Genomic DNA, 27440 nt, shown 5'->3' on the forward strand with positions numbered 1-27440 from the left:
AAAACTACTGAAATAGTTTTTAAACCTAGAACTTTTAGGAAACACTTTTTTTTCCATAGCAGCTAATGCTTTCTTTCCTGCCATATTGTTTTTGCTTTGTTTTGTTTTGGATTTCTTAATGTTTGTGGTCAAAGGACCACTCAGTGTGCTACAGTGACTGCTTTTTCTACCATGAAAAAGAAAATCAAAGTTTGCATTATGACTTCAGCAACCTCAGCAGTGTGGGCTCCTTAATGAATGGTCCCAGCTTTACCTCCAAAGGAACAAAGTACTTCCATTTCTTCAATATCAGTTTATGTGGGCACGAGGTGAGTTCTGGCAAGGTGAGATGGGGCCAGGTTTCAGCTCTGATTGAGTTGTTTTCTGTGTTGGTGGACCAATAAAATCTCTATGGAAACTAACAGCCAAATGTCAGAAAGTGAGTTTTGACAGCTTAAATCCTTTGTTGCCTTCTGGCATGTTGGCAGTTTTCTCTACCAGGAGCATCCTTGTCTGGTTCTCAGTCCATCAAAGCACTTATCCAGTCAGTTGAACCCCCAAAGCTTGAAGCTATGGTGTAAGGGCTTTGAGGATCTTTCATTTTTGTAAAGGTGGTTCAGACTTGTCAATACCACCTATTTCTTAGGCATAAAGTTAAGGTTTGAGAAAGTTTTACTGTTGCTTATGTTAAAAAGAAAAGACTTTTCAGAGGAAGTTTGTCCAAAAACAAAATGGAAATAAGCAGGGGGTAAGTGTCAGTTGATGAGGTAGCCTCTGCTAATAGATTACGGGATTTAATTTTCTTTGGGAAGAAGTAGAATGTTAATTGATACTGGTAAAGGGAGAGTTACAGGACTCTGTATCCAATAATTTTGTGGGCATACAAGGTTGGAGTTGGGATGTATATATTCACCCTTAGCTAAGTTGAAAGTATAATTCATTTTCTCCATATCTGTTCCGTTATTAACTCCTATTGTCTTCATTTTGAACTGCTGTGCCAAACTTTGTACAAAGGAAATAAAAAGACATCTCATGACTACAGAGGTTTTCAAACAGAAAGATCTATACATTTTTACATGGTGTGACATTTGTCCTATCCTGATTTTACACGGGGCAGTCCAGCACACTCACTTGATTAGTCACTAAGTTCACTGAATGTATAATTATATGTTACATACCTATTGTGTTAAATGCTGTGTAAAGCAGTGAAGAAGATTAATTCCATTATATTGGGTTGGCTGAAAAGTTTTTCCAGCATTTTCTTAAAATGTTACAGAAAACCCCAAACAAACTTTTTGGCCAACCCAGTATATCACACTTCTCAATCTCCTTCCTGTATGACCACTGACTTAGCTTTTGTCTTCTCTCTTCTGTCTTCCTTCTCTTTCTTTCCTTTTTATTCTAATTCTTTTACTGTTATTACCTTATTCATTTCCTCAGTAGTTTCTCTCTGCTCTTTCTCTTTGTTTCTCTTTTAGTCTCAACAATTTAATTTAAGCTTAGTAAAAATATATTGCACCTGTATTGTGGTGAGCAGGCTTGGTGGAGAGAAAACATTTTATAGGTTAAGATTGCTAGCTGCATTAAGAAAGAGAAATCTTTGTTCTTTATGCCCATCTGTGCACATTCTACATCTAAGACCAGTAAAATAGTGTTTCTCTTTTTCTTTATACATTTATTCACAGAAATTATAGAGTAAGCTAAAGTGATTTTTAGTGGAACTACAGTATATTTAAACATACTATATTAGAAAAATTAAAGTCTTCCCAGTTTTATAACTATCCTCCAAATGATTAAAAAAGTAAGCTCCTGTATTCCTTTCAACATACTGTGAACTTGAGCAGATCCACATCATTGAGTCTAAGAGTAGGTGAATAAAAACACTTATAGTGACCAACTGTTTAGAATTTAGATGTTGTCCTAGACTTTTATATTTTCTTTTTTAGACTTGTCAATACTTTTCTGCCACACACAGGCCTCTTCAGGAGAAGGAAGAGCAAGTTTTTTTTCTTGGCATTAAAACTTTCACCAGCAGTTTTCCGATCCCTTTGTATGCAGTGTTGTCTGAAGAATTGAAGATTTCATAGATGACTTATATTTCCTTAAGTCAAGTGGCTTTCATCCAGCACAAATGAAGTCTGTAGTTGGGGGAGCAGTGCAGCCTTGAATCACTGTATTCATTAGAATGTCAGATTTTCAACCCTGTTTGAACATTGGAATTGGGTAAAGAATCTGCCTGCAATGCAGGAGATGCAAGTCTGATTCCTGGGTCAGAAAGATCCCCTGGAGAGGGCATGGCAACCCACTCCAGTGTTCTTGCCTGCAGAATCCTATGGACAGAGGAGCCTGGTGGACTATAGTCCATAGGGTCACAAAGAGCCAGACATGATTGAAGTGACTGAGCACCCGAGAGCTTTTAAAAAATACTGGTGCCTGTGCTCCCTCACCAGATCCCTGAAATCAGAATTGTGGTGAGGAGAGAGCCAATGCTCTGCTAGAATCACTAGGAAGCTGAGATCCAGTTTAGAAACTTACCTTCAGTAAAAACTTATTTCTGACTTTATTTTCCTAGGGGAAGAAGTTGGCTGTCTGTACCAACAATATAACAGACTTTACAGTAAAGGAAATGGTGGCAGGGTCAGATGATTACACGAATTTGGTAGGAGCATTTGTGTGCCAGTCAACTATTATTCCTTCTGAAAGTAAGGGTTTCCGAGCAGCCTTATCATCACAATCCATCATTCTGGCAGATACATTTTTGGGTAAGTTTCATTTGGTTCATATATTCATGCATGCATTTGTTTAAAATCATGGTACTGATAACTTGTCTCTGCAGTGGTGCTTACCATAGGTGATTAAAACCCACAGATAATTCTAAGTCATCACTTTATAACATGGTTTAGAACTCCCTACAAGTAAGATCTTTTGATCATTCTTAATGAGTAGTAGAAGCTTCCAGAGTTATGTATTAATTCATATGACATGTTTTTCTCTGGCAATCTGTGTCTTTCATCAGATTTTCTAGGAATTTTTGAGGTAAAATAATAACCTCCCAAACTGTGAGCAAAAGAAGAAGAGTAAACAAACACAATATAGACTTAAATCATAATATCTGTCACCAGCTTTTATCATCTTTTCTCATACCAGAGGAAATCTGGTGACAAACAGCAAGAGTGAGTGTGCTAAATTTTATTCTCCATCTTCCCTTTCTATTTCTAGTCTGGAAAGTATAGGAAACTTTAAAAAAAGTCAGGTCCCTAACTAGTTATTCTTAAGGATCTGGTTTATTAAAATATCTGGAGTAGAATTAGGGATCTAACAATGCATATGATAATCTAACAATTTAAAGAGCTTCTTAGATGATTCTAATCTGCAGCTAGATTTGAGAACCAGGCAATGGCACCACACTCCAGTACTCTTGCCTGGAAAATCCCATGGATGGAGGAGCCTGGTAGGCTGCAGTCCATGGGGTCGCTAAGAGTCGGACACGATTGATCGACTTCACTTTCACTTTTCACTTTCCTGCATTGGAGAAGGAAATGGCAACCCACTCCAGTATTCTTGCCTGGAGAATCCCAGGGACAGAGGAGCCTAGTGGACTGCCATCTATGGGGTCACACAGAGTCAGACACGACTGAATTGACTTAGCAGTAGCAGTTATAGACTCTGGACTTCCCTGGTGGCTCAGATGGTAAAGCGTCTGCCTGAAATGTGGGACCCTGGTTTGGAAAGATCCCCTAGAGAAGTTAAGGGCAACCCACTCCAGTACCACTGATAGACTCCAGAAGAATTTAGCACCAAGGAGTTGCTATAATTTTCAGCACCAAGGACAGTTACTGAGTTTGTGCATCAGAACTCTTAGAACAAAGGTTGCTGTTATTGCTTGCATTTTGACTCTGCTATCATTTTGCATGGGGTTGATGGGTGGGGAATGTCTTGCTTTTAGATAAAATTTGAAGTTACTTTCTGGAAATATTTAGGGCACACAAAATTTTATTTTGTCAAATGTGTTTATAATGAATGTGAATGGATGAAAAGCTACATTAGCAAAGTAGCCCAGTTCATTCAACATAACTCACAAGAGGCTGAGAGTTATAATCATAGATTGTTGAAATGTTAAAACTAGAAGGGACTATGCAGACCACCTAAATTATTGCATGCATTTTACAAATTCAGGACATAAGAATCAGGGAAGTAAAGTGACTAAAGCAAAATTGCAAAGTTAAGGAGTAGAGTATTTTTTATTCTGGAAACCTTGTAAGGTTTATTATTCTTACCAATAATACATGAATTTTACATGATATTTCTAGTTAAAATGACAGCCTCAAAGTAAAGCTGTTTTCTCTTTAGATATAGAGACTAAGTAAACCTAATTTTCCCATATTGCTTAATAGTTTCTTTTTCATTGTCATCTAGGAGTAACAGTTGAAACCACATTGCAAAATATTAATATAAAAGAAGATATGTTCCCAGTTTCACCAAGCCAAATACCAGATGTGCATTTCTTTTATAAGTAAGTGAACATGCTGCTTCTTTTGATTATTTTCTTAATCATAAGGACATCACTTCAGGGTTTCTAACATAGTAGCTTATTTTGAATAGATAATCAGTAGTTGGTTCTTAAATGAAAGACTTAGTAAAAAAAATAGGAAACATGGAATATTTAGAAAGCATTATGTAATTTTTCTCATATATATAATCTTTTAAATAAAGCAATAAAGAGACTATTCATTGTCTAGGCAGTAATTATTTGTAATTCACACATCAAAACATCAGCCTAAGTCACTATGACCTCTAATACCTTAAAAAATTCTTTTGATTATAATTTTGATTATAATTACAATAGCTCTATTAATCCTTTGATGATAGCATATCACTTTACCTGTGGAGCAGGCAGCTTTTCATAGTCAGTGAAAGTAAATGAACTAAGTCTGTATTAAAATTCTGAATTGGTGAACTTTGATACATTTTTTCATTTATTCATAGAGCATAGGAGCAGTTATACACAGAATGTTTTTGTTTTTGAAGTCTGTGTCATATTTGTTTTGTGAAGTGACCTTTGCCTTCTAATAGGTCTTCTACAACTACAACCTCTTGTGTAAATGGCCGATCAACTGCTGTGAAAATGAGGTGTAATCCTGCTAAACCAGGAGCGGGAGCCATTTCTGTCCCCAGGTAGTCTTATTTCAATATGATTCCTTCATGTATGTATTTATCAGGAAGCACAACTCTCCAGAACCTTGCTATTTTAAAACACATTCTCTATGGGTGTAAAGCAGAAAGGGAACAAAGAATCTATAGATTTTTGTTTTCCAGATGTGCTGCTTGCCTGTTAAGAGGTATAGGTCCTTGCGAGTCTCAGCACTTTCAGTCTCCTCAATGACAGATTCTCATCTTGTTTGCCTGCGTGTCTTAATTATCTTGAAAATTATTTAAGTAATATGTAACTATATTGTTGTATCATTTGATTGAGTCTCACTATCTAGTGTCAGTTTTCTTAAGAGCTGGATTAAGACTTGCCCTGGATTATAGTTCTTTATCAGCAAGGAACTATCTAGGTGACCTAGATTAAGCAATCTAACCTCTTTGTCATAGTTTCTTTCTCTATGAGGGATGAAGGTCAGGTTAGATGAGTTTCCTGTTCTTGAGTTCTCTAATGACTGGTGGGGAAATCACCAAGTTAGAGTCTGACCTGTAGAATACATAGCATCGTTCCTTTAACTGATTGGCATTGAGCTGTTAGCTGTCCACAGTCTAGATCTGATTAATACAGCCACTTTGGTTGGAAACAGTAAGAGAAACTAAGCAATTTCATGAATTTAAGATTGTAAACTTAAAAAATGCTCTCATAGTGTCTCCTGATTTTTATTTTGTATAGTTATTCATTGTCTACTATGTAGATTATTTATTTCTAATATTTTTAGGGTTAAGGTGCCTTTGGATTATAATTTGATTTGCAGATTTTTATCCATCAAGCTAGCAAAAAATGTATATTTAAAAAAATGATTGACTTAATTTTGTTTTTGTTACTTTCACTGTAACTTTTATGAGATTTTAATAAATCCTGCTTATATTACATCAGGATTGGAAATCAATGGTTGAAGCATTGATTCAGTTACTTGGGTATCTTAAAAAATAATTACAGTGATAACATGGTATTTTGAGCTCATTTCTGGGCATAAACTCACACCAGCATTCACCTCTTACCAACTCTGTTTCATTAATTTTTCTCTTCACCTGTTCAAGGTGAGATATTAATATGATGAGCACAGAAAATAATAAAACTGAAAGAAACAGAGGGAGCCTGGAGCTCAAGGGCATCATGTAGTAGAGGATCCCTGGGCCAGCATCCAAGCTGGAGTCGGGGCAGCAGAGCACACTTTCTTTGTGAGAAGGTGTATCCAGAGATTTGTTCACCATGTTCTCATATCTCACCATATTGCTTTGAGTTCAGACACTTGTTTTATTTACTAGAGCACTTCTGAGGTCCTTTTTTGGACCTATCAGCTCAGTTCTCTTGGTCTAGCCTCTGGGAGCCCACATGAATGACTTCTAAGGCCTCCTTCAGGAGCCTCCATGACTTAAGCAGATAATACTACTGAAGTCAAGCACTGTCCTTTAGAAAATGCACCACTCTAACTCTCCCAAGGTGGGTTCTGATGTTTTCAGGTAATGAGAAAATGATAGTCTCATGATGTTAAATGATGGCATCTAGAAACTAGCTTTTTCCTTATGAAAAGAAGAAAAGTTAAGTTTTTCCTTTGACCTCAGGCAGTTTTTTCTACTTGACTATCTTTGCAAGGATTTCCCAAGATCAGAGACAGCAGAATACCTTGGAGTGTCTATTGTAAAACTGATTTTTAGGCCTTCACTGAAACCGAAAGAATCTCCAAATGTTAAGCACCAGAATATTTATAAAACCACAAGGCAGTTCTGACATGTTAAAATTTGAGAACTATTGATCTTAACCCCCATTTTGGAAATTTTTTTTTTTCTGAGACAGATTCTCACATTTTGTTTTGCATTTTAATTTTCTGAAAAGCTAAATTAAAAGGTTGTGGTCTACAGGGTGGATTCTTTCATATTTTCATAAAACTCTTTAATTTGATGCATCCTGTAGTTTGAGGACTGCTGCTCTAGGGAACTGCTTGAACCTCACAACCTAAATGTGCTCAAGAGTGAAAAGTGAAAGTGAAAGTCGCTCAGTCGTGTCCGACGCTATGAGATCCCATGGAATAGTCCATGGAATTCTCCAGGCCAGAATACTGGAATGGGTAGCCTTTCCTTTCTCCAGGGGATCTTCCCAACCCAGGGATCTTCCCAACCCAGGGATCAAACCCAGGTCTCTTGCAATGCAGGCAGATTCTTTACCAGCTGAGCCAGCAGGGAAGCCCAAGAATACTGTAGCGGGTAGACTATCTCTTCTCCAGTGGATCTTCCTGACCCAGGAATCAAACCAGGGTCTCCTGCATTGCAGGTGGATTCTTTTTTTTTTTTGGAATTAAGTGTGCTGTGTGCACATTTAATAGGACTGAATATACACCTGCTGTTGCTTGCCTGTGTGTTAGTTGCTCAGACATGTTTGACTCTTTGCAACCCCATAGACTGTAGTCCAGCAAGCTCCTGTGCTCATGGGATTTTCCAGGCAAGCATGCTGGAGTGGGTAGCCATTTCCTTCTCCAGGGGGGGTCTTTCCGACCCAAGGATTTAACCCATGTCTCCTGTGTATCCTACATTGCAGGCAGATTCTTTACCCGCTGAGCCATCCAGGAAACCCATGGTGGTGGGTGGATTCTTTACCAAGTATGAGCCACCTGTGCTGATCTTTTATTCTTTCTTGAGTCTTGAATTTCCCGTCAGGGCACAAGGGGGCGCTCTGCGATCAGAACATGAGAAATGGAAGCTTGTACGGAAATAATCAGAATATTTTTTTAGCTGTAGGTTTGACTAAAGATTTCCTACTAACAGTAAAGAAATGTTAACAGAGCCAAATTTACTTAGGCTACTTTTGAAGGGGATTTAATTTGCATTTTTCTTTTTTGAGGTTTAAATTCTCCAGGAGAGAAAGAAAGGTACTAACCAGGCAATTGCCCTGTGAAATCTCATACGCTTACCAAGAAGTCACTATGGAGAGAATTTGCCAGCTCAGAAAGGGTGCTGTCCCTTGGAATTCTCTCTTGGCCAATAACCTTACAAACCAGGCAAAGGCGACTTTAGCAGTAGTGATGTTGACTGGGGCTCCGTGTCTTGGTGACCAGGGAACATGTCACAAGATCCCCAGCCTTGGGGAAAAAAATTAGGATGTCTTCACAGAAAGCGAAAGGGGCCAGAGAAAAGGAGAACTGTGTGTTCTCTGTGGATCTCACATGCAACGTAGAAGGAGCAGCAAACATCCTGGACCGCCCACAAATCTGCAGTTGGAAACTCCAGCCTGTCTGTTTGGTCTGGCAGATGCAGTTGGTTTCTAATTCCACAAAGTGTCTGGAGGATGTGAGACATCTTCAATGAAAACTTAACAGCATGATGTCTGTGGCAGATGAAATCAGAGAGCTGGAGTGGACTTTTGAGATTATCTAGTGCAGTTTGTACCTTGGCTAAAGAAGAAATTGCTAACACAGTCGACCACTAATATCTCTAAATAGATGCCTCTCCAGTTTCTACCTAAAAGGCTTCCCAAACCTCTAATCATGATCCTATGTGGTTAGAGGACTCGAAGATTCTCCTTTCATTGGGAAACATTTAGACCTAAGCACTATGTCCAGAGTACTTTTTCAGAAACATGAGAAATTGCTGTTAGTTTTATCTGGAAAGATTTAAAAAGGTTTGAAAGTTTTTTTAAAAGCTTTATTGGAAAACAAGCAGAGGGAACCATTTTTACTCTGATAATGGAGATGTCATTGCACATTTGGGATCCTCCCATCAAACCCATTTACTCGACGCAGTAGGAAACACTGAGAAGCCTGGTTGTATGCGTGGCTATAGCGTGGCAGTCACCATGGGGTGATTGCCTGATTCTGTTGTTCTTTTTATGTCATCATGCTTTTATCTTGTCATTTCCTCCCGTCCTTCGTGGGCAGAGATTTGCAAATAAACACAGTAAACAGAGGGAAATAGCACATTTATCTGGGAACTCAACTGATCTGCAAGTTGTTGGTGCCTTCTTTTTAATGACTCATCTTTCCTCAAATAAGGTTGTCTTTGTTAATGTTCTGAGTTAGAGGAAAATCCTCCTCCTTTCTCTCTTACAACTTTTAACCACATTTAACTGCTTGGGTAGTTGATAAGTCCAAAATTATTTTGTGAAATCCTCCTTCAAAACCAAAATTCATTTTCTTTCTAAGTGTAGCTTCTGAGGAGATTGTCTCTCACAAAAGGGATGCTTCACAGTTCTGTCCTGAGAGCTTTCAGAGGTTGCGCACACCAGGGATTTCTTCCACAGGCTCTAATTAAAATCTCCGTATCAAAGTCATTGGATCTATTGGCTGCTAGTGTAGTGCTTTTCTTGGTAGTTGGGGAAGGACTGTTAAAGCCAAAACAGTTGTCTCTTCATTTTAATTTATTAAGAGCCAGAGAATAACCATTGTTTAAATGAGTTCCTTGTTTATTTCTGTTCTCTGCACCCTTTAGGGACAGATAATATGTAAATTCATATATAGGTTAAAAAGGCAATAGAACTCAATTAAAATCAAACATGTTCTTATAACATTAAATAGTAAGGAGGCATATGAAAGGACTGTGATCACAAGTGAAAACAACTGAAACCCGTTATGATCAAGAAAGAGAAGGAGGAAGAGATCAAATGGTGGAGTAGGACAATGCAGAGCTCACCTCCCCCCATGAACATGTCAAAAATACATCTGCATGTGGAGCGATTCTCACTGAAAACAAACTGGAGGCTGGTAGAAGGACTTGTGTGCACCCAGGGGTGTAACAGAAAGAGTCACATGGAGTCAATTAGGAAGGGAGGAGAAGTGGTCAGTATGGACCTGTGCCCCTCAGAAGGGACACAGAAGAGGAGGGAGACGTCACAAGCTGGGAAGTCCCCCTGAAGAGTGAGTGGTTTCAGCTACATAGTAAACGCTCCAGCCTTGGGGTCTGACAGGCAACGAAACCATCAACAAAATGAAAAATAGCCTGTTGCTGCTGCTGCTAAGTCATTTCAGTTGTGTCTGACTCTGTGTGACCCCATAGGCAGCCTACCAGGCTCCTCCGTCTCTGGGATTCTCCAGGCCAGAACACTGGAGTGGGTTGCCATTTCCTTCTCCAATGCATGAAAGTGAAAAGTGAAAGTGAAGTCACTCAGTTGTGTCCGACTCTTCGTGACCCTGTGGACTGCAGCCCACCAGGCTCCTCCATCCATGGGATTCTCCAGGCAAGAATACTGGAGTGAAAAATAGCCTACTGATTGAAAATGTATCCCAATGATATGCCCAAGAAAGGATTAGTACCCAAAATACATAGACAGCTCATACAATTTGTTGACTTAAAAATGTACAATGTGAGAGTTGCGAGTTAAGTTTTATTTGGGCCAAAATGAGGATTGCAATCTGGGAGACAGCACCTCAGATAGCTGTGAGAAACTGCTCCAAAGAGGCAGGGGGGAAAGGTCAGTATATATGTGATTTTGGTGAAGGGAGAATACGTGCAATCAAGGCCATATTTTTCCAGGAGTTTTCTACTAGTCTTATGAACCCTTCACTTGTCACGAGGAATAGTGTCACCATGAAGGATTTTAGTACTTTTCTAGATATGAAGAGATGCAAGAACTGAGCTCATAAAATCAGCTCCTGAGAATATCTGTCTGGAGACCTATCTTGCCAATTTTCCCAGAGGACAGAGTGCATCATTTCTGCTCTCCACACTGAACTCCTTTGGAGGTGTTGAAGATCAGCAGCAGAAGCACACGGTTTAATCCTTGTAGAGGCAGATGGCAAGCACCCATGGCAAGTGCCAATTTGTAGTTGACAAACGCAATATTAAAAAAACCCCACAACTTAAAAATGGACAGAAGACCTGTATACACATTTTTTTTTTCCCCCAGAGAAGACATACAGATGGCCAAAAGGCACAGGGAAGATGCTCCACATTGCTAATTATTTGAGAAATGCAAATCAAAACCACAAGGATATATCACCTCAACACCAGTCAGAATTGCTGCCATCCAAAAAAGTCACAAATAACAAATGTTGGCAAAAATGGAGAAAAGGAAACTCTAGTACAGTGTTGGTGGGAATGTAAATTAGTGCAGCTAACTAGAGCCAGACATCCTGGAGTGTGAAGTCAAGTGGGCCTAAGGAAGTATTACTAAAGCTAGTGAAGGCAATGGAATTCCAGCGGAGCTATTTCAAATCCTAAAAGATGATGCTGATACAATGCTGCATAAATATGCCATCAAATTTGGAAAGCTCAGCAGTGGCCACAGGACCGGAAAAGGTCAGTTTTCATTCAAATCCCAAAGAAGGGCAATGCCAAAGAATGTTCAAACTACTGCACAATTGCACTCATCTCACATACTAGCAAGGTAATGCTCAAAATCCTTCAAGCTGGGCTTATTTAACTTCTATGCAGAGTGAATTATGCAAAATGCTGGACTGGATGAAGCACAAGTTGTAATCAAGACTGCCGGGAGAAATGTCAATAACCTCAGATATGCAGATGACACCACCCTTATGGCAGAAAGCGAAGAGGAACTAAAGAGCATCTTGATGAAGGTGAAAGAGGAAGAGTGAAAAAGTTGACTTAAAATTCAACATTCAAAAAAGGAAGGTCATGCATCCAGTCCCATCACTTTATGACAAACAGATGGGGAAACATGGAAGCAGTGAAAGATTTTATTTTCTTGGGCTCCAAAATCACTGCAGATGGTGACTGCAGTCATGAAATGAAAAGATGCTTGCTCCTTGGGAGAAAAGCTATGACAAACCTGGACAGTGTATTAAAAAGCAGAGACATCACTTTGCTGACAAAGGTCTGTATAGTCGAGGCTATGTTTTTCCAGTAGTCATGTTTAGATGTGAGAGTTGGACCATAAAGAAGACTGACATAGCCAGTTTAGCTTTTTTAAACATTTAGGACCACAATAGCTTTCTGTTAATGGTTAAAAAATATTTTTAGGAATTGCAAAAGAAAATGTATCTTTTTAATCTTTGTTGGATATTTTTATGTTAAAATATATACATGGTTGTGAAAACAATTTGAAGATATGTAAAGAAAATAGCTTTTCTTGCTCTTGGTCTATCTGCACCTCATCCAAGGTAAGGAAAGCAATTTAAAAGAAATGATTTCTTTTTATTTTATTTTTAGAAAAAATTTTGAATGGGAGGTATAGTCACGTGGTTAAAAATTCCAGAGGCACCAGAGAGGGTCTAGTCCTCCAGTCTTGAAGGGCAATGGATGCTGGCATTTTCTTGTGTATCTTTAAAAATACATTTTATTCATGAGTAAGTAGTACACATATTTTTAGATTTCTCCTCCAGAGTTTTTATGGGCATAGTAATATCCAGCATCAACTGTCCTGCACCTTGCATATTCCTCTTTACAATGGATCTCAGCACTTCTTCCATCTCTATATTGAAAGCTTCTCATTCTTCCTGTGATGTGTGGTGCTCCACTGCATGGTTGAACTATGATTTAGGACCAGCGCCCACCTGATCCTAAATGGATGGACGTTTATTAACATCTGATGGATGTTTATTAACATCTTTTGCTATTAAAAACTGTGCTGCAAGAAATAACTTTATAAACAGGTCATTTTGGATCTGTGTAAGTAAATCTGAAGGATAAATTCTTAGGGGCAGACTGCTAGGTCAAATGGTACCTGAGTTGTAAATTCGATAAATGTTGCAAAGTTGCCTTCCCAAGGGGTCCCACTGATAAATGAAAGTGATTTCTCCTTACAGCTTCACCAATGCTCCATGGGTAAAATTGACTTCAAGCATTTTAATTTCCTTTTTCTGTCAGTGAGGAGGAGCATTTATTCAGATATTTAACAGCCATGTCTATTTCCTTTCTGCTGAATTGTTCAAACATGAAAGATGTAAAGAGTATAAGTTTCCTAGTACAGTCTTTGTGATAATGAATTTTTATTGGGATAATTTCTATGATTTCCAGGGAGAGAAAGGTCCCCTGGGTTCTTACTATATTTTTCTTTCATATTTTATCATATTTTTGTCCTTTGTGGTTAGATTGAGAGAGTGAGAGATTATTTCATTCTTTTTTATGGTGGAGTAATACCACATCTTCTTTATCCATTCATCTGTTGATGGATATCTAGGTGGCCTCCATGTCTTGGCTATTATAAATAGTGCTACAGCGAACATTTACAGCCATATGGTGGACCTGGAGATTAGCATACTAAGTAAAGTCTATCCGACAAAGGCAAATCTCATATGGTATTGCTTATATGTGGAATCTTAAAAATGATACAAATGGACTTATCCACAGAACAGAAATCGACTCATGGTTATAGAAAACAAATTTGTGGTTACCAAAAATGAAAAGGGAGAGAGGGTTAAATTAGGAGTTTGAGATTAACACACACACACTACTGTATGTAGAACAGATAGCCAATAATGACATGCAGTATAGCACAGGGAACTCTATTCAATATTTTGGAATAACTGGGAAATGAAAAGAACCTGAAAAAGAATATATATATGCTCATATATGTGTGTGTACATATATACATGTTTATATATATGTATGTGTATTATGTATATATATACATATATATATACCTGTGTGTGTGTGTATATATATATATATATATATATATATATAATCTGAATCACTTTGCTGTATACCTCAAACTAACACAACATTGTAAATCAACTATATCCAATTTAAAAAAAAGAGACTATAAAAAAAAAAAAAAAGAAGACTGAGCACTGAAGAATTGATGCTTTCAAACTGTGGTGCTGGAGAAGACTCTTGAGAGTCCTGTGGATAGCATGGAAATCAAACCTGTCAGTCCTAAAGGAAATCAACCCTGTATATTCCTTGGAAGGACTAAGACTGAAGCTGAAGCTCCAATACTTTGGCCAACTGAAGCCAAGAGCCAACTCATTGGAAAAGACCCTAGTGCTGGGAAGGATTGAAGGCAGGAGGGAGAATGGGATGACAGAGGATGAGATGGTTGGATGGCACCGCCTATTCAAAGAACATGAATTTGAGCAAACTCTGGGAGATAATGAAGGACAGAGAAGTCTGGCATGCTGCAGATCATGGGGTCACAAAGAGCCGGACACAACTGAGGACAGAACAAGAACTGTGGAAAACAGTATGAAAGTTCTTTAAAAAACTAAAACTATAACTACCATATGATCCAGCTATTCCACTCCTGGGTATGTATCCAAAGAAAATAAAAACACTAGCTTGGAAAGGTACACATACTCTAATGTTTTATAGCGGTATTATTTATGATAGCCAAGATGTAGTGAGTAACCTAAATATCTATCAATGAATGAATGGGTAAAGGAAATGTGGTATATATTGTGGTGTGTATGTGCATATATATACATGTGTATCAGTTCAGTTCAGTTGCTCAGTCGTGTCTGACCCTTTGCGACCCCATGAATCGCAGCACACCAGGCCTCCCTGTCCATCACCAACTCCTGGAGTTCACTCAGACTCACATCCATCAAGTCGGTGATGCCATCCAGCCATCTCATCCTCTGTTGTCCCCTTCTCCTCTTGCCCCCAATCTCTCCCAGCATCAGAGTGTTTTCCAATGAGTCAACTCTTCGCCTGAGGTGGCCAAAGTACTGGAGTTTCAGTTTTAGTATCATTCCTTCTAAAGAAATCCCAGGGCTGATCTCCTTCAGAATGGACTGGTTGGATCTCCTTGCAGTCCAAGGGACTCTCAAGAGTCTTCTCCAACACCACAGTTCAAAAGCAGCAATTCTTCAGCGCTCAGCTTTCTTCACAGTCCAAATCTCACATCCATACATGACCACAGGAAAAACCATAGCCTTGACTAGACGGACCTTTGTTGGCAAAGTGATGTCTCTGCTTTTGAATATGCTATCTAGCTTGGACATTACTTTCCTTCCAAGGAGTAAGCGTCTTTTAATTTCATGGCTGCAGTCACCATCTGCAGTGATTTTGGAGCCCCCCCAAAATAAAGTCTGACACTGTTTCCACTGCTTCCCCATCTGTTTGCCATGAAGTTATGGGACCGGATGCCATGATCTTCGTTTTCTGAATGTTGAGCTTTAAGCCAACTTTTTCACTCTCCACTTTCATTTTCATCAAGAGGCTTTTGAGTTCCTCTTCACTTTCTGCCATAAGGGTGGTGTCATCTGCATATCTGAGGTTATTGATATTTCTCCCGGCAATCTTGATTCCAGCTTGTGTTTCTTCCAGTCCAGCGTTTCTCATGATGTACTCTGCATAGAAGTTAAATAAGCAGGGTGACAATATACAGCCTTGACGTACTCCTTTTCCTATTTGGAACCAGTGTATATATATGTATATATACACACATACATACATACCTACATATATATAACAAAATGGAATAATATTCAGCCATAAAAAAGAATTAAATCTTGCCATTTACAACAATGTTGGTGAACCTGGAGAGTATTACATTTAGTGAAATAAGTCAGAGAAAGTCAAATAATGTATGACATCACTTAAATGAGGAATTTAAAAATAAAACTAGTGATAGTAACAAAAAGAAAGATTATAGAGAACAAACTTGTGGTACAAGTGGAAAAAGTGAAGTGGGGAGGGGCAAGATGGGGGTAGAGGGATTAAAAGGTACAAACTACCATGTATAAAGTAAATAAGCTATAAGGATATACTGTACAACACAGGGAATATAGCCAATATTTAATAATAACCTTAAATGGAGTATAGTCTATAAAAATATTGAATTACTCTGTTGTATACAGGAAACTAATACAATATTGTAAATTGACTGTTTGAGTTGGAGCAAGAGGAGAGTGAAAAAAGCTGGCTTAAAACTCAACATTCAGAAAATGAAGATCATGGCATCCAGTCCCATCACTTCATGGGAAATAGATGGAGAAACAGTGGAAACAGTGTCAGACTTTATTTTCTTGGGTTCCAAAATCACTGCAGATGGTGACTACAGCCATGAAATTAAAAGATGCTTGCTCCTTGGAAGACAAGCTATGACAAACCTAGATAGCATATTAGAAAGCAGAGACATTACTTTGATGACAAAGGTCTGTTTAGTCAAAGCTATGGTTTTTCCAGTAGTCCTGTATGGATATGAGAGTTGGACTATAAAGAAAGCTGAACGCTGAAGAATTGATTCTTTTGAACTGTGGTGTTGGAGAAGACTCTTGAGAGTTCCTTAGACTGCAAGGAGATCAAAGCAGTCAATCCTAAAGGAAATCAGTCCTGAATATTCTTTGGAAGGACTGATGCTAAAGCTGAAACTCCAGTACTTTGGCCAACTGATGTGAAGAACTGACTTATTGGAAGAGACCCTGATACTGGGAAAGATTAAAGGCAGGAGGAGAAGGGGACAACAGAGGATGGGATGGTTGGATGGCATCACTGACTCGATGGACATGAGTTTGAGCAAGCTCCAGGAGTTGGTGCTGGACAGGGAAGCCTGTGTGCTGCACTCCATGGGGTTGCAAGGAGTTGGACATGACTGAGAGACTAAACTGAACTGAAATTGACTATGCGTCAATACAAAAAAGTTTATGAAAAGTAACCAACATCCAGATGTACCCTAAAATACTGAATATCAAGATTGAGGCTAGAATCTACCATGTATCAGTTTCCCTACGTTTTTCTTCATTCACAAATTAATTTATCCTACTTGGGGAAAAAAATGAAAAAATTCTAATAGAAAATTGTTAAAAGTATGTACTTTAAACACTAACAAATAATCTTAAGATATGGTGTAAAAATATCATGAAACAGTCATCAAGTTTTGTGATCAAGTTTGAAATAAAGATGATAAAACTTGACATGTTTTAATTTCACTTCAGAAAATACAGAATCTATAGATAAAAGGGACTAGAGAGTGTCAGTAAATTTAGTTTCTCCAGATCTTCAACAGATGCTGACTTTTGGTAGTTAACCCAAGGTAGAAGCTTTAGAAAGAGAAGTATTTGCAGGAGACTGGTAAAATTTTGTACCTCTAGATCTTGTAGATCTAGACTTCTAGGTCAAAATATCTTGTGTTTAAACCACGTCATAAGTGATTGATACTCTTCAGCCTTAAGGCAGATGGAGTTAGAGCAACATGCAATGAATTTTATGGACCCTACATAAGAAGAGTTTCTGGCCTATGACAAAGCATCCTTAGCAGAAACAGGATGAACTTCCTGAGATTCCAAAGCTGAAAAAAGACAGCAGAAGGTCAGAGAGCATTGCCTCAACAGAGGATCCCAATCTGTATACCCTGAGACCAAGGAACCCCAAGAAAACTACAGATGCCCCACATGAAAGAAGTTCAACAACAATAGTGCCCTGATACCAGATGATAAATGTTCTTGGCACATTAGACAGTGGCCTTTCTCACCAATCTCCTGAGACTAACTCCAGAAGGGTTGGGAAGGTACTGACAGCATAGATGAATTTGTTTTACCTTTGGATTTTGAATAAAGTTTAGAGAAAACTGTTTACAGTGATTTATCAACTATCCATATATTAGTAATAGATTTTTTGGGGGTGATAATTGTTCATAAAAACACAAGGTTCTTCTCTGTGGATTCATAATATGAACCAGCTAGATCCTGTTTTAGGTAAGATGATTCATTCTAAAGAGGACACTAGTAACTGATTTATGAAATATATTCCATTTTAGAATCCAAGACAGAACTTTCTAAAAAAAGATTGTCTGCATTCTTGCGCCTTGCTAGAGCCACCCTGATTGATAAAGCAATCCCAGAAGCAAAATTGGGAAATTAGAAAGCCTGTTACTCATTTCTCAGTAAACCAAATCAAGGTTTACCTGGTTGCCCTTTGAATATGTGGTGGTTTCTCTACCTATAATTCACAGCACATTGGGCCATCCTGTAGAAGTCTAGCTTCCCATACCCCAGCTATCCATGACTTTGTCTTGTTTCTTTAAACATGTGCCCATTGGTTTCTATGGTGATCATGCAGAGCAAAAGTTATGTAGAAGCACAATTAGTGACACCTGAAAAAAGCTGGTTGGGAAGTAAAGATGATGGTGACCCAGGTCATCAAAGGGAAAAGTATTTCACAAAGATAAAATGTTTATATTACTACATTGTTTTCTTGTACCTTTTTTCTGTTTTCATTTATGTATGTAAGCATGATTGAAATAACTATTGCTTCATATATTCTTGTTTTTTCTCCAGGGAAGGCCTGATTCAAACTGTGAAAATTAGCTTCATAACAAAGAATCAAATTTTGATGCTCCATATTTCAAATGATTCATTGAGTTGAAAGAATTTAAGAATCGATTCTAAACTGCTTTAAACCTAAGACTTTCTTTTAAAAAGTAAAGTCTGCAAAGGGAATGCACTGAATCGTTGTAGTATTTTGACACTTAATGCCAGCTTTATAAATTATATCAATGTCTTGATTTTTTTTTCATAATTCTTTGGCTCTACCAGTTCTTTAGAAAGTGATGTGCATTGTTAATAGTCTTTTATATTTTGCAGTTCTTTAAACTTTGTCAAGTGGTTCTCTCATTTTATCCTTTATAACTACCCTGTGAATGCAGTATGGCAGACATTCTGCTTTTGACAAATTGCAGGAATGACATGGTGGGGAGAGAGGTTGAATCACTTATGGAAAAACACAAAATCATTTGAAAATCCTAGTTAGGACTGTAACCCAAGTCTTCTGTCTTGCTTTTTGCAACTTTGATTAATTTTCTCCTTTTCTTTTGTTGAGTTCTTTTTTTCAAACTTTAGCAGACTTACTCTTTCATTTTCCCAATAGAAACATTTTTTTCCTCTTTTTAAAGTTTTTCTGTGTTGGAAAGATAAAGTAGAAAATAATTCTGGGAGAAAAGATTTGAACAGGAAAGCCTCTTGGTAATTTTTGCTAACTGATCATAAAACTGTAATTATTTCAAAAGTTGTAAATCATTGTTATGCATATAATAATTGTGTTCTTGAAGAATTTCTCCAATTGGTTACCAGTTTTTTTCAAAAGAACAATTTTAAGTTGCTTTTACTGATCTGGAAGGTAGAGGGTAGGAATAACTTTTTAGGTGGCATGGTTTTTGTCTATTGTAATCTCCTGTTTTTAAAAAATATCTCTCTGTATTTTTTATTCTGAATGTATTTATTATTCCCTTTTTATAAAAAAGAGAAATTAAAGCAAGTTAGAGAGTCAAGTCATTTTTCCCAAGAGTCACTGTTCACCATTGTTCATAGTTGTGCCAACACTGGGCCTCTGTTTCTGAAGCATGTCATATAGAATGTTGCTGTTTTTACATCCCATCCATGTTCACTTAGTCTACAGCACACAGACACTTTGGAAAGACAGACATATAAAAATGCATCAGTTATCAGGCATGTACATTTGTTTCAGTGTTCATATTAGGGTACCTTAGAATGTATTTCCTGGTGGTCCAGATGGTAAAGATTCTGCTTGCAATGTGGGAGACCCAGTTTGATCCCTGGGTCAGGAAGATCCCCTAGAGAAGGGAATGGCAACCTACTCCAGTATTCTTGCCTGGAGAATTCCATGGACTGAGAAGCCTGGCCCGCTACAGTCCATGGGGTCACAGAAGAGTTGGGCATGACTGAGTAACACTTTCACTTTTTCAGAATATATTTAGTTAACTAATAGTATGAAATTTTACCTTTCTGATAGGCTGAAGTTTTGGATAGTGTATCATCAGAAAGGCATTTGAAATGAAAACTTAAAAAGGGGTGTTTTTTGGATTCTCTGTATTATTGTGTGTCTGTCGCTTTGCTATTAGTTGTTTCAGGGCACCTGCACTTTGCACAAGCTAAGGTCTGAAGGAGATTTTCAGGGCAATGCCTTATATTTACACAGCTTAACTTAAGGGAAGTGTAGTACACAAGTTGAGGGAACTATATTCCCCTGGTTTTAATGAATTCATGAACAAAACAGTCATTCCTATTAGAATCTTTCTGAATAGTTTCTTGCTTCAGTAAGAATTCTGTATCCAGTAACAGCACGTTAATTTTTGAGCTATGCCATGTGTATCTGTCCTTAAAATGAAAGAGATGAGTTGACATAAAAGGCATACCCACCGGAAAGTACGATTTTAAAGTCTGCACGCAGGTCCTGCCTGATGGTTGGTTCAGTGCAATCCGTCATCTGGGTCCAAGCCTTATTCATCATCACTGAGTGCCTCTTGTCAAAGGAAGTCATCCTCAGACTGAGGAAACCCAGGGTTGCAGAATCATTTACATCACTGAGCTGTGTGTTGATTGATGGTGGTGTTTTTTTTTTTTTACATTAGACAATTTTGTTTGTATGTCTTTCCCCTACCCTCTGCAGATCATGGACCTATGTGTCTTCTGTTCTCTAAAGCACCTCACTTCTGTGCAATTACCTTAAACAGAAACTGCAAACCTCCTTCACCACCTAGTGCCCGAATGCCCAGTACTCAGTCACTGCCTTGTTCCTGAAGCTCCCATGACAATGACCTGCTTGCACTTCTCCTCCAATTCACTTACCATTCCATTCCTATGGCAGGAATTCCCATGCGTCCATCCCTTTTATTCTAACTCCTATCTAGAATATTCTAGACATGGCTCAGGCATCACTTTCACCAGTAAACTTCTTTGAAGTTTTTTTTGTTGTTGTTCATTACCTGTGCCTGTTTCTCCTTTAAATTAAAAAGAAAAAAACTCAACTTTATAGAGGTGTAATTCACACACCATTACAATTCACTCATTGAAAACGTACACTTCAGTGGTTATTGTATATTCTGAGTGTGCAACCATCAGCCTAGCCAATTCTAGAACCTCTTCATCATTTTGCAAAGAAATCCCATAGCTGCTATTATCTCCTTAAACCTAGTAAGTGGTTCCTAACTGTAAGCAATCACTAACCCATTTTCAAATGTTTTATAGAGCTTCCTACTATGGACTTAAATCCGGATAACATCATAAAAATGTGGAATTTTTATTTGCTTCAGTCACTATGCATAATATTTTTGAAGTTCATTCAAGTAGGGGCATGCATCAGTACTGCATTCCTTTTTAAGGTGGAGTAATAATTCATTGGATGGGTATACCATATTTTGTTCACCCATTCATCTGCTGATGGACGTTTTGATTGTTGCCACCTTTTGGATATTATGAATAATGCTGTTAGGAACTTTCATGTACACGTTTTTGTGTGGAGATAGCATTTTTATTTCTTTTAGATATTTCCCTAAGAGTAGAATTGCTGAATCATAGGATAATTCTGTTTAATCGTGTGAAAAACTGCCAGATTCTTCCAAAGTTGCACCATTTTATGCTCCCATCAGCAGAGTGTAAAGATTTCAATTGCCCAACAACCTCACAACTTTTGATTCTAGCCATCCTGGTTGGTGCAGAGTGGTATCTAGGTGTGGTGTTGTCTCCTTCAGATTTTTTTTTTCATGTGTTTCCTCTGCATCTACCTATTGCTTCCGAGTATACAGTATGTGCTCAAATGTTGATTGGACTCAATTGAATGCATTACAAAAGCTGTTGGTTTTGTTGTTTTCCATGATTTATTTCAGCAAGTGTCCAGCAGGCACCTGTGATGGATGTACATTCTATTTCCTGTGGGAGAGTGTGGAAGCTTGCCCTCTGTGCACTGAACATGACTTCCATGAGATTGAGGGTGCCTGTAAGAGAGGATTTCAGGTAAGGGGCAAACTGTTTAAGCAGAACTGTGTCATTGAAGATACAACGGTTTAGTTCAGTATTACTTTTACATCATAGACATTTAGATTCAGTAGTGTGGCTAAAGCTTAACTTAATGAGACATTAATATATATTAAAATAAAGTTTGATACCTATACTTCTGTATGCTGAGGTAGCTGAAAATGTGTACTGGAATTGGGAAAATAAATTATACAAGGGAGTTGTAGACTATGGGTATTTACCGAGATCATAAAGAAATGATATAAAGAATCCAAGATATAGCTTATAGAATGCAGTTATAGGTATAATGAAGATGAGGATGATAAAACTGACTCCCCACAAGAAGCATATATAAAGAGTAAATCTTATGTGCAGTCACACACACATGTTAATCAAGATCCTACTCTATATTTTCTCTGCATTCACTTACTTGTTTTTTTAAAAGTAAGGATTCTATTTGGTTTTCTTTATACATTTAATATATTTCCCTTGTCATTACTTTTTTTAAAAAATGACTTTTATTTATAGAGAAATATTCTATTATGTATGCAATTTGGGATTTGATAATTCCCCTGTTGAACATTTAAGAAAAAAATTGAAAACCATCTTTTTGTAAATAGCTCTATAGTGAATATCTTTGTTAGACATTTGATTCTTTCCTTAGAGTTTATTGCTAGGAAGATATGGCCATTATTAAGGTTCTTGATGCTTATTATACTATTAATAAATTGCTTTGGTTACATCAATTTGCTCTTATATTAATATGATGTTTGAGAGCACCCACTTCACTATAGCAGCTTTGACTAGTACTATATAAAAACATACTTTTCCTCTTTCAAAATAACTTACTACTTCATCTTCTCTAAATTCCATTGAAATTACACTGAAGAAGCACAGATGAGGGGATTCATCAGTACCAGTGGTGGAGACCCTATTGGAAAATGGACATCAGAGGATCAGAGATTCCAGTGGGATTGGAGGGCATGGCAACCCATTCCAGTATTCTTGCCTGCAGAATCCCCATGGACAGAGGAGCCTGATGGCCTATAGTCAGTGGGGTCGCAAGAGTAGGACACTACTAAGTGACTCAGCAAGGAACACAGCACACCAGGTAGATGGGATAGGACTGACTTTCAGGTCAGCACGGAGCATGCTAGGGTACTCACTGTGGAAAGTGATCAGAGAGGGGAGCTATTCTATCCAGGAAACTCTTAAAGAGCTTGTAGTTGGCAGGTTGGAGGGTCCAAGTGGGAGAAGAAATCGGAATACCTCCACCCAACCCCATACACTCAGCATATTTGGAAGCAGTAGTTCCACCTCTAAGGAAAAAAAAAAAAAAAACATTGAGAACTATTCTCTAAACTGGCATTTTCCATTCTTGAATGACAGTGAACCTGTAGTAAGAAATACATGATACATCAAGCCTAGGAAATAGACGCAAACTCAGAAACATAGAGATATGCCTAAAAATAAAATTGTTTTATGAAACAATACTTATTTTAATATTTTATTCTTATAGAGCATAGGCATAACAGTACAAAATATATTTCATTAATACTTTAATACAAAATGGAGACATCTCCAAATAGATAACACTAAACCAAAAATTAGGAAATACTTAATTCAGTAAGTGTGTTTACTTGTTGATAGCTCACACCAGCTCAGAGCAACAGAGCCAAGACTGCTCAAATATCTTAGGCATGGCTGAGCCAGTTTCTTTTAAACCTTTGTAAGTGGGTCAAAGATGAAAATTTCAACCTCACAAAAGATGGTTTCTTTTTAATCCTAATAATGATACATTTTTATGCTTCACAGTGGAAATTTATCTTTTCTCTAGAATTATGATACACTTCCTACCTTATAATAATTTTTTTAAAGAGTAAATGAAAAATAAAAGATGCACTCCCTTCTTTGGGCACCAAGTTTAATTCAGGAGTTTTGAGAAGCTGCTGCTGCTGCTGCTGCTAAGTCGCGTCAGTCGTGTCCGACTCTGTGCAACCCCAGAGATGGCAGCCCACCAGGCTCCCCTGTCCCTGGGATTCTCCAGGCAAGAACACTGGAGTGGTTGCCATTTCCTTCTCCAATGCATGAAAGTGAAAAGTGAAAGTGAAGTTGCTCAGTCAAGCTAAATGACCTTTTATCCAAACATTCTTCAATATTTAATATTTCTCTTCTGGAAGGTAGTGATTATAAGTTTGAGACAATGGGGAGGCAACTATTTCTCTAATTTTATCTCATTCAAACGATCTTCATTAAAAAACCTCTGTTCAACATCTTATAAGATGATTGAAACAGAGAGTTGTGAGGTGATGCTTTTTCAATGCTTGGTTTTGCTTTAAGAATAATGCCTTTTGGAACACTTTTGTGTTTGATGTGTTGAGGTGTGTAACTCCCCCTATAGTTCCAAATTTACTTTGAGAAATATTAAAATCAGTTAAATATGCCTTTCTGTTATGTTTAGATGTCAAATTTGAAAATATTTGCCAAATGAGAGGGAGCTTCAAGTAGAAAAAAATGAAATGTCCTTCTTCAGGGTATTCATTGCAATAGCAGACAAATGAGTTTGATGCAGTACGTGGGTATGTTTACTGCCAGTCTCTGAATATTATATTTTGAAAAGTCTGTTCTTTGGTGAGTTTTCAATACATGTGACAACTCTCCTGGCGTCTTCCGTTATGTTAGTGAATGAGGATGGATTTCTTTGGATGCCAAAGTCTTTTGATATTAAAAAAAAAGATTGTAAAATATCGAGATGGCTATCTTTTAATTTTTAAATAATTCTACTGTGTTTCTATTATATTGTCTGCTCCATTCTTTATAGTTTTGTACTTTATATTGACTGAGAATATGTTTTTCTAATTTTATAAAGATGTATAATCCAGACGCACATGAAGTTAAATTTACACACTACAGTTCCTCCACATACAGCTGATATAAACTAAAAGAGCTGCATGACTTGTGATAAAGTGCTCTTATCAAATTGAATCTCAAAAATCCATACCAGGTTCTAAGTACGTATTAAGCATTACTTCTAAATGTTATATAGTGGCAGAGATTTGAAAATTTATCTCACTCCGTTCACAAAATATCCTTACATGCTGCAAGAATAAAATTTTCAGCTGCTGTATCAGCCATTTTCTTGTTTGCCAAAAACATGACTTAATGTAGGGATGTGAAGGTGGAAGTAAAACTCACCCAGTCGTGTCCGAGTCTTTGTGACCCCGTGGACTGTACAGTCCCTGGAGTTCTCCAGGCCAGAATACCGGAGTGGGTGGCCTTTCCCTTCTCCAGGGGATCTTCCCAATCCAGGGATTGAACCCAGGTCTCCTACATGGCAGGCAGATTGTTTACCAGCTGAGCCACAAGGGAAGCCCCTAATGTAGGGGTAAAATTTTGTAATTAATAGAATGACTAAGAAATGTATAGAATGATCAAGTTACAGAATGACTAGAAATTCTGTCAATATCTTGACTTTATTTTTCCTTAACAATACGAGGAGCTTATTGAGAAGTTAAAATCTCTGGGTTTACAAGTTTGTGTCTTTTTAATTCTGAAGTTTTAATGGCTCGTTTATAAGACCGTCATTGGACATTAGAGCTTGCCATTTGCTTTGGGTGTAGCTTATGTGATACAACCATATAAATTCTTTCACAGCCTTTCTTTTTTTTTCTCTTGTTGGAACACCCTTCAGTTGAAATCAGTATTTGCTGACTGGAGTTAACATTTATCTCTTTGTTGTCATTATTTACATGTAGAGAGGCAGCAGTTTAACCTTGTTCATGCCTCCTCATTCCTCACCTTTCTTATAAAAATTATATGAGCCATTTAAAAAATAATTTATTCACAGTTAAGTTTAATAAAGTGTTACACTAAAATTTTCTTCAATTACTAACATCCTTTCTGAAAAGTTCTCAACCAAGACTTTGTTGAAACTTTTCCTCAAAGTAAATAGGATTCTCCTACACATCATTTACTTCAAGACTAACTGTGAAAGTGTGTGAGTGTGTGAAATTAAACATTATGGTGTTATGCTTCTGTTAGCATGTAGATAAAGTTACCGTCATTCACCAGAAAATTTAAGGAGGCACACTGAGTAAAACATGTAATGCCTCATGTCATTTAATGTCACTGGGCATAATCATCATGCAAATTGCTACTGGTTATTGTATATGTTGAAATATATAAGGAATCATGCCTGTACTCTGATTTTTGTCTCTGATCTCTTATTTGATCTGTTTATTAAAAAATATTGCTGGTTGAGACCCATTGTTTTTATTTTACTATTTACTAGTTGATTGCAGGGAGCAGTTTGAAAACATTGCCCTAGCAAAATTGTCATCTACTTTGGGAGGACAAGAGTAAGTCCCTCAGCTGGGTAGCAATGACCCAGAATAACCTGCTCCTTATTTTGGCCTGGGGAAGCGGGTGCAGTCTGCATGCCTACCCCGCACTAGTCACCAAAGTCTTCCAGTCATGCTCTGCCTGGATGTCTGGCTCCAGGATCTGTTCTGCTATTCAGGGGAGAGGCTTTTTGGGGAAATGGACCTATGTGATGAGTGGGTAAAACCCGTCCCAGTTAGTTATATTAAACAACCCAATCTTTCATTTAAAAACATGATTAAGTCAGGGCTCATCACATATTTGAAGCAAATAGCTCAAATGATAAATCCACAGGGAATCATTTTTTGTTCAGCCTCCTTATAATGAAGCAAACATGATCTGACAATTCATGGTCTTGTTGCATTTTCATTCATCATTTCCTTATTCTCTCTCTCTTATATCTCTTTTTTTTTAAATTTTATTTTATTTTTAAACTTTACATAATTGTATTAGTTTTGCCAAATATCAAAATGAATCCGCCACAGGTATACATGTGTTCCTCTTTTCGTGGAGCTTCAGCTTAGGTGAAAGCTGAATAATCCTCTCTGCCTACTGTCAATAAAGGGTTAGCAAGACCCTCCTCCTTCTAAATCTAATTTCTATGTCCTCTTTGTGTTTTGAAAGGAAACTTTATATGTGTGGAATGAGCCTAAGTGGTGCATTAAAGGAATTTCTTTGCCTGAGAAAAAGTTGTCAACCTGTGAAACAGTTGACTTTTGGCTAAAAGTGGGAGCAGGAGTGGGAGCTTTTACAGCCGTTTTGCTGGTGGCTCTAACTTGCTACTTCTGGAAAAAGAATCAGAAGTAAGTAACTTCCGAATAAGAATGAGGAATCTCTTTTATCGTGAATATTTTAGGCTTAATCACCATACTCAACAATTTCTCCCAGAGCCAAAAGAAATTTCTCCTAGTTGAAAGAGTTATGGGAAAGGTCTTTAAGAAGGCAGATGGAATTGTTATTCTGATAACAGAAAGACTGGAGAACATTAGAGATAATTGCACTGGACTCACTGTTTTTATGAGATAGAGAAGAACAGAGGCTCCAGGCTACTCAGGTAGATGGGAGCAGAGCTCAGAGCGAAAGGCAGATTTTCTCTGTGTGTCTATTTTATTTTCATGACATCATGCTGCCTTCTTGCCCCATCATTGTTTTTTCAGTTTATTGTGGGCAAATATTTGCAAAGAAACAGTCTAAGCATGTAGGCAAGTCTCACCTTTATTTACTCCAGGACTTCAAGGATCTGAAGTTGAGTATTGAGTCTAACTACCAATTATATATTGATACATTATATGATTA

General features: G+C 37.6%; 1 protein-coding gene across 6 annotated transcripts in view; it reads left to right on the forward strand.

The window, feature by feature from the left end:
* Positions 1-27440, forward strand: part of ELAPOR2 (endosome-lysosome associated apoptosis and autophagy regulator family member 2) — a 221111-nt gene that overhangs the window by 183102 nt on the left and 10569 nt on the right. For all 6 annotated transcript variants that reach the window (XM_019958586.2, XM_070787651.1, XM_070787649.1 and 3 more), the window contains 6 exons: positions 135-308; positions 2552-2741; positions 4396-4492; positions 5053-5154; positions 21638-21764; positions 26769-26947. In XM_019958586.2, coding sequence (XP_019814145.2) covers positions 135-308; positions 2552-2741; positions 4396-4492; positions 5053-5154; positions 21638-21764; positions 26769-26947 — 869 coding nt within the window. The remainder of the gene's footprint in view (positions 1-134; positions 309-2551; positions 2742-4395; positions 4493-5052; positions 5155-21637; positions 21765-26768; positions 26948-27440) is intronic.

Source organism: Bos indicus, chromosome 4 (genome assembly GCF_029378745.1).
Source record: "Bos indicus isolate NIAB-ARS_2022 breed Sahiwal x Tharparkar chromosome 4, NIAB-ARS_B.indTharparkar_mat_pri_1.0, whole genome shotgun sequence".
Lineage (NCBI taxonomy): Eukaryota > Metazoa > Chordata > Mammalia > Artiodactyla > Bovidae > Bos > Bos indicus.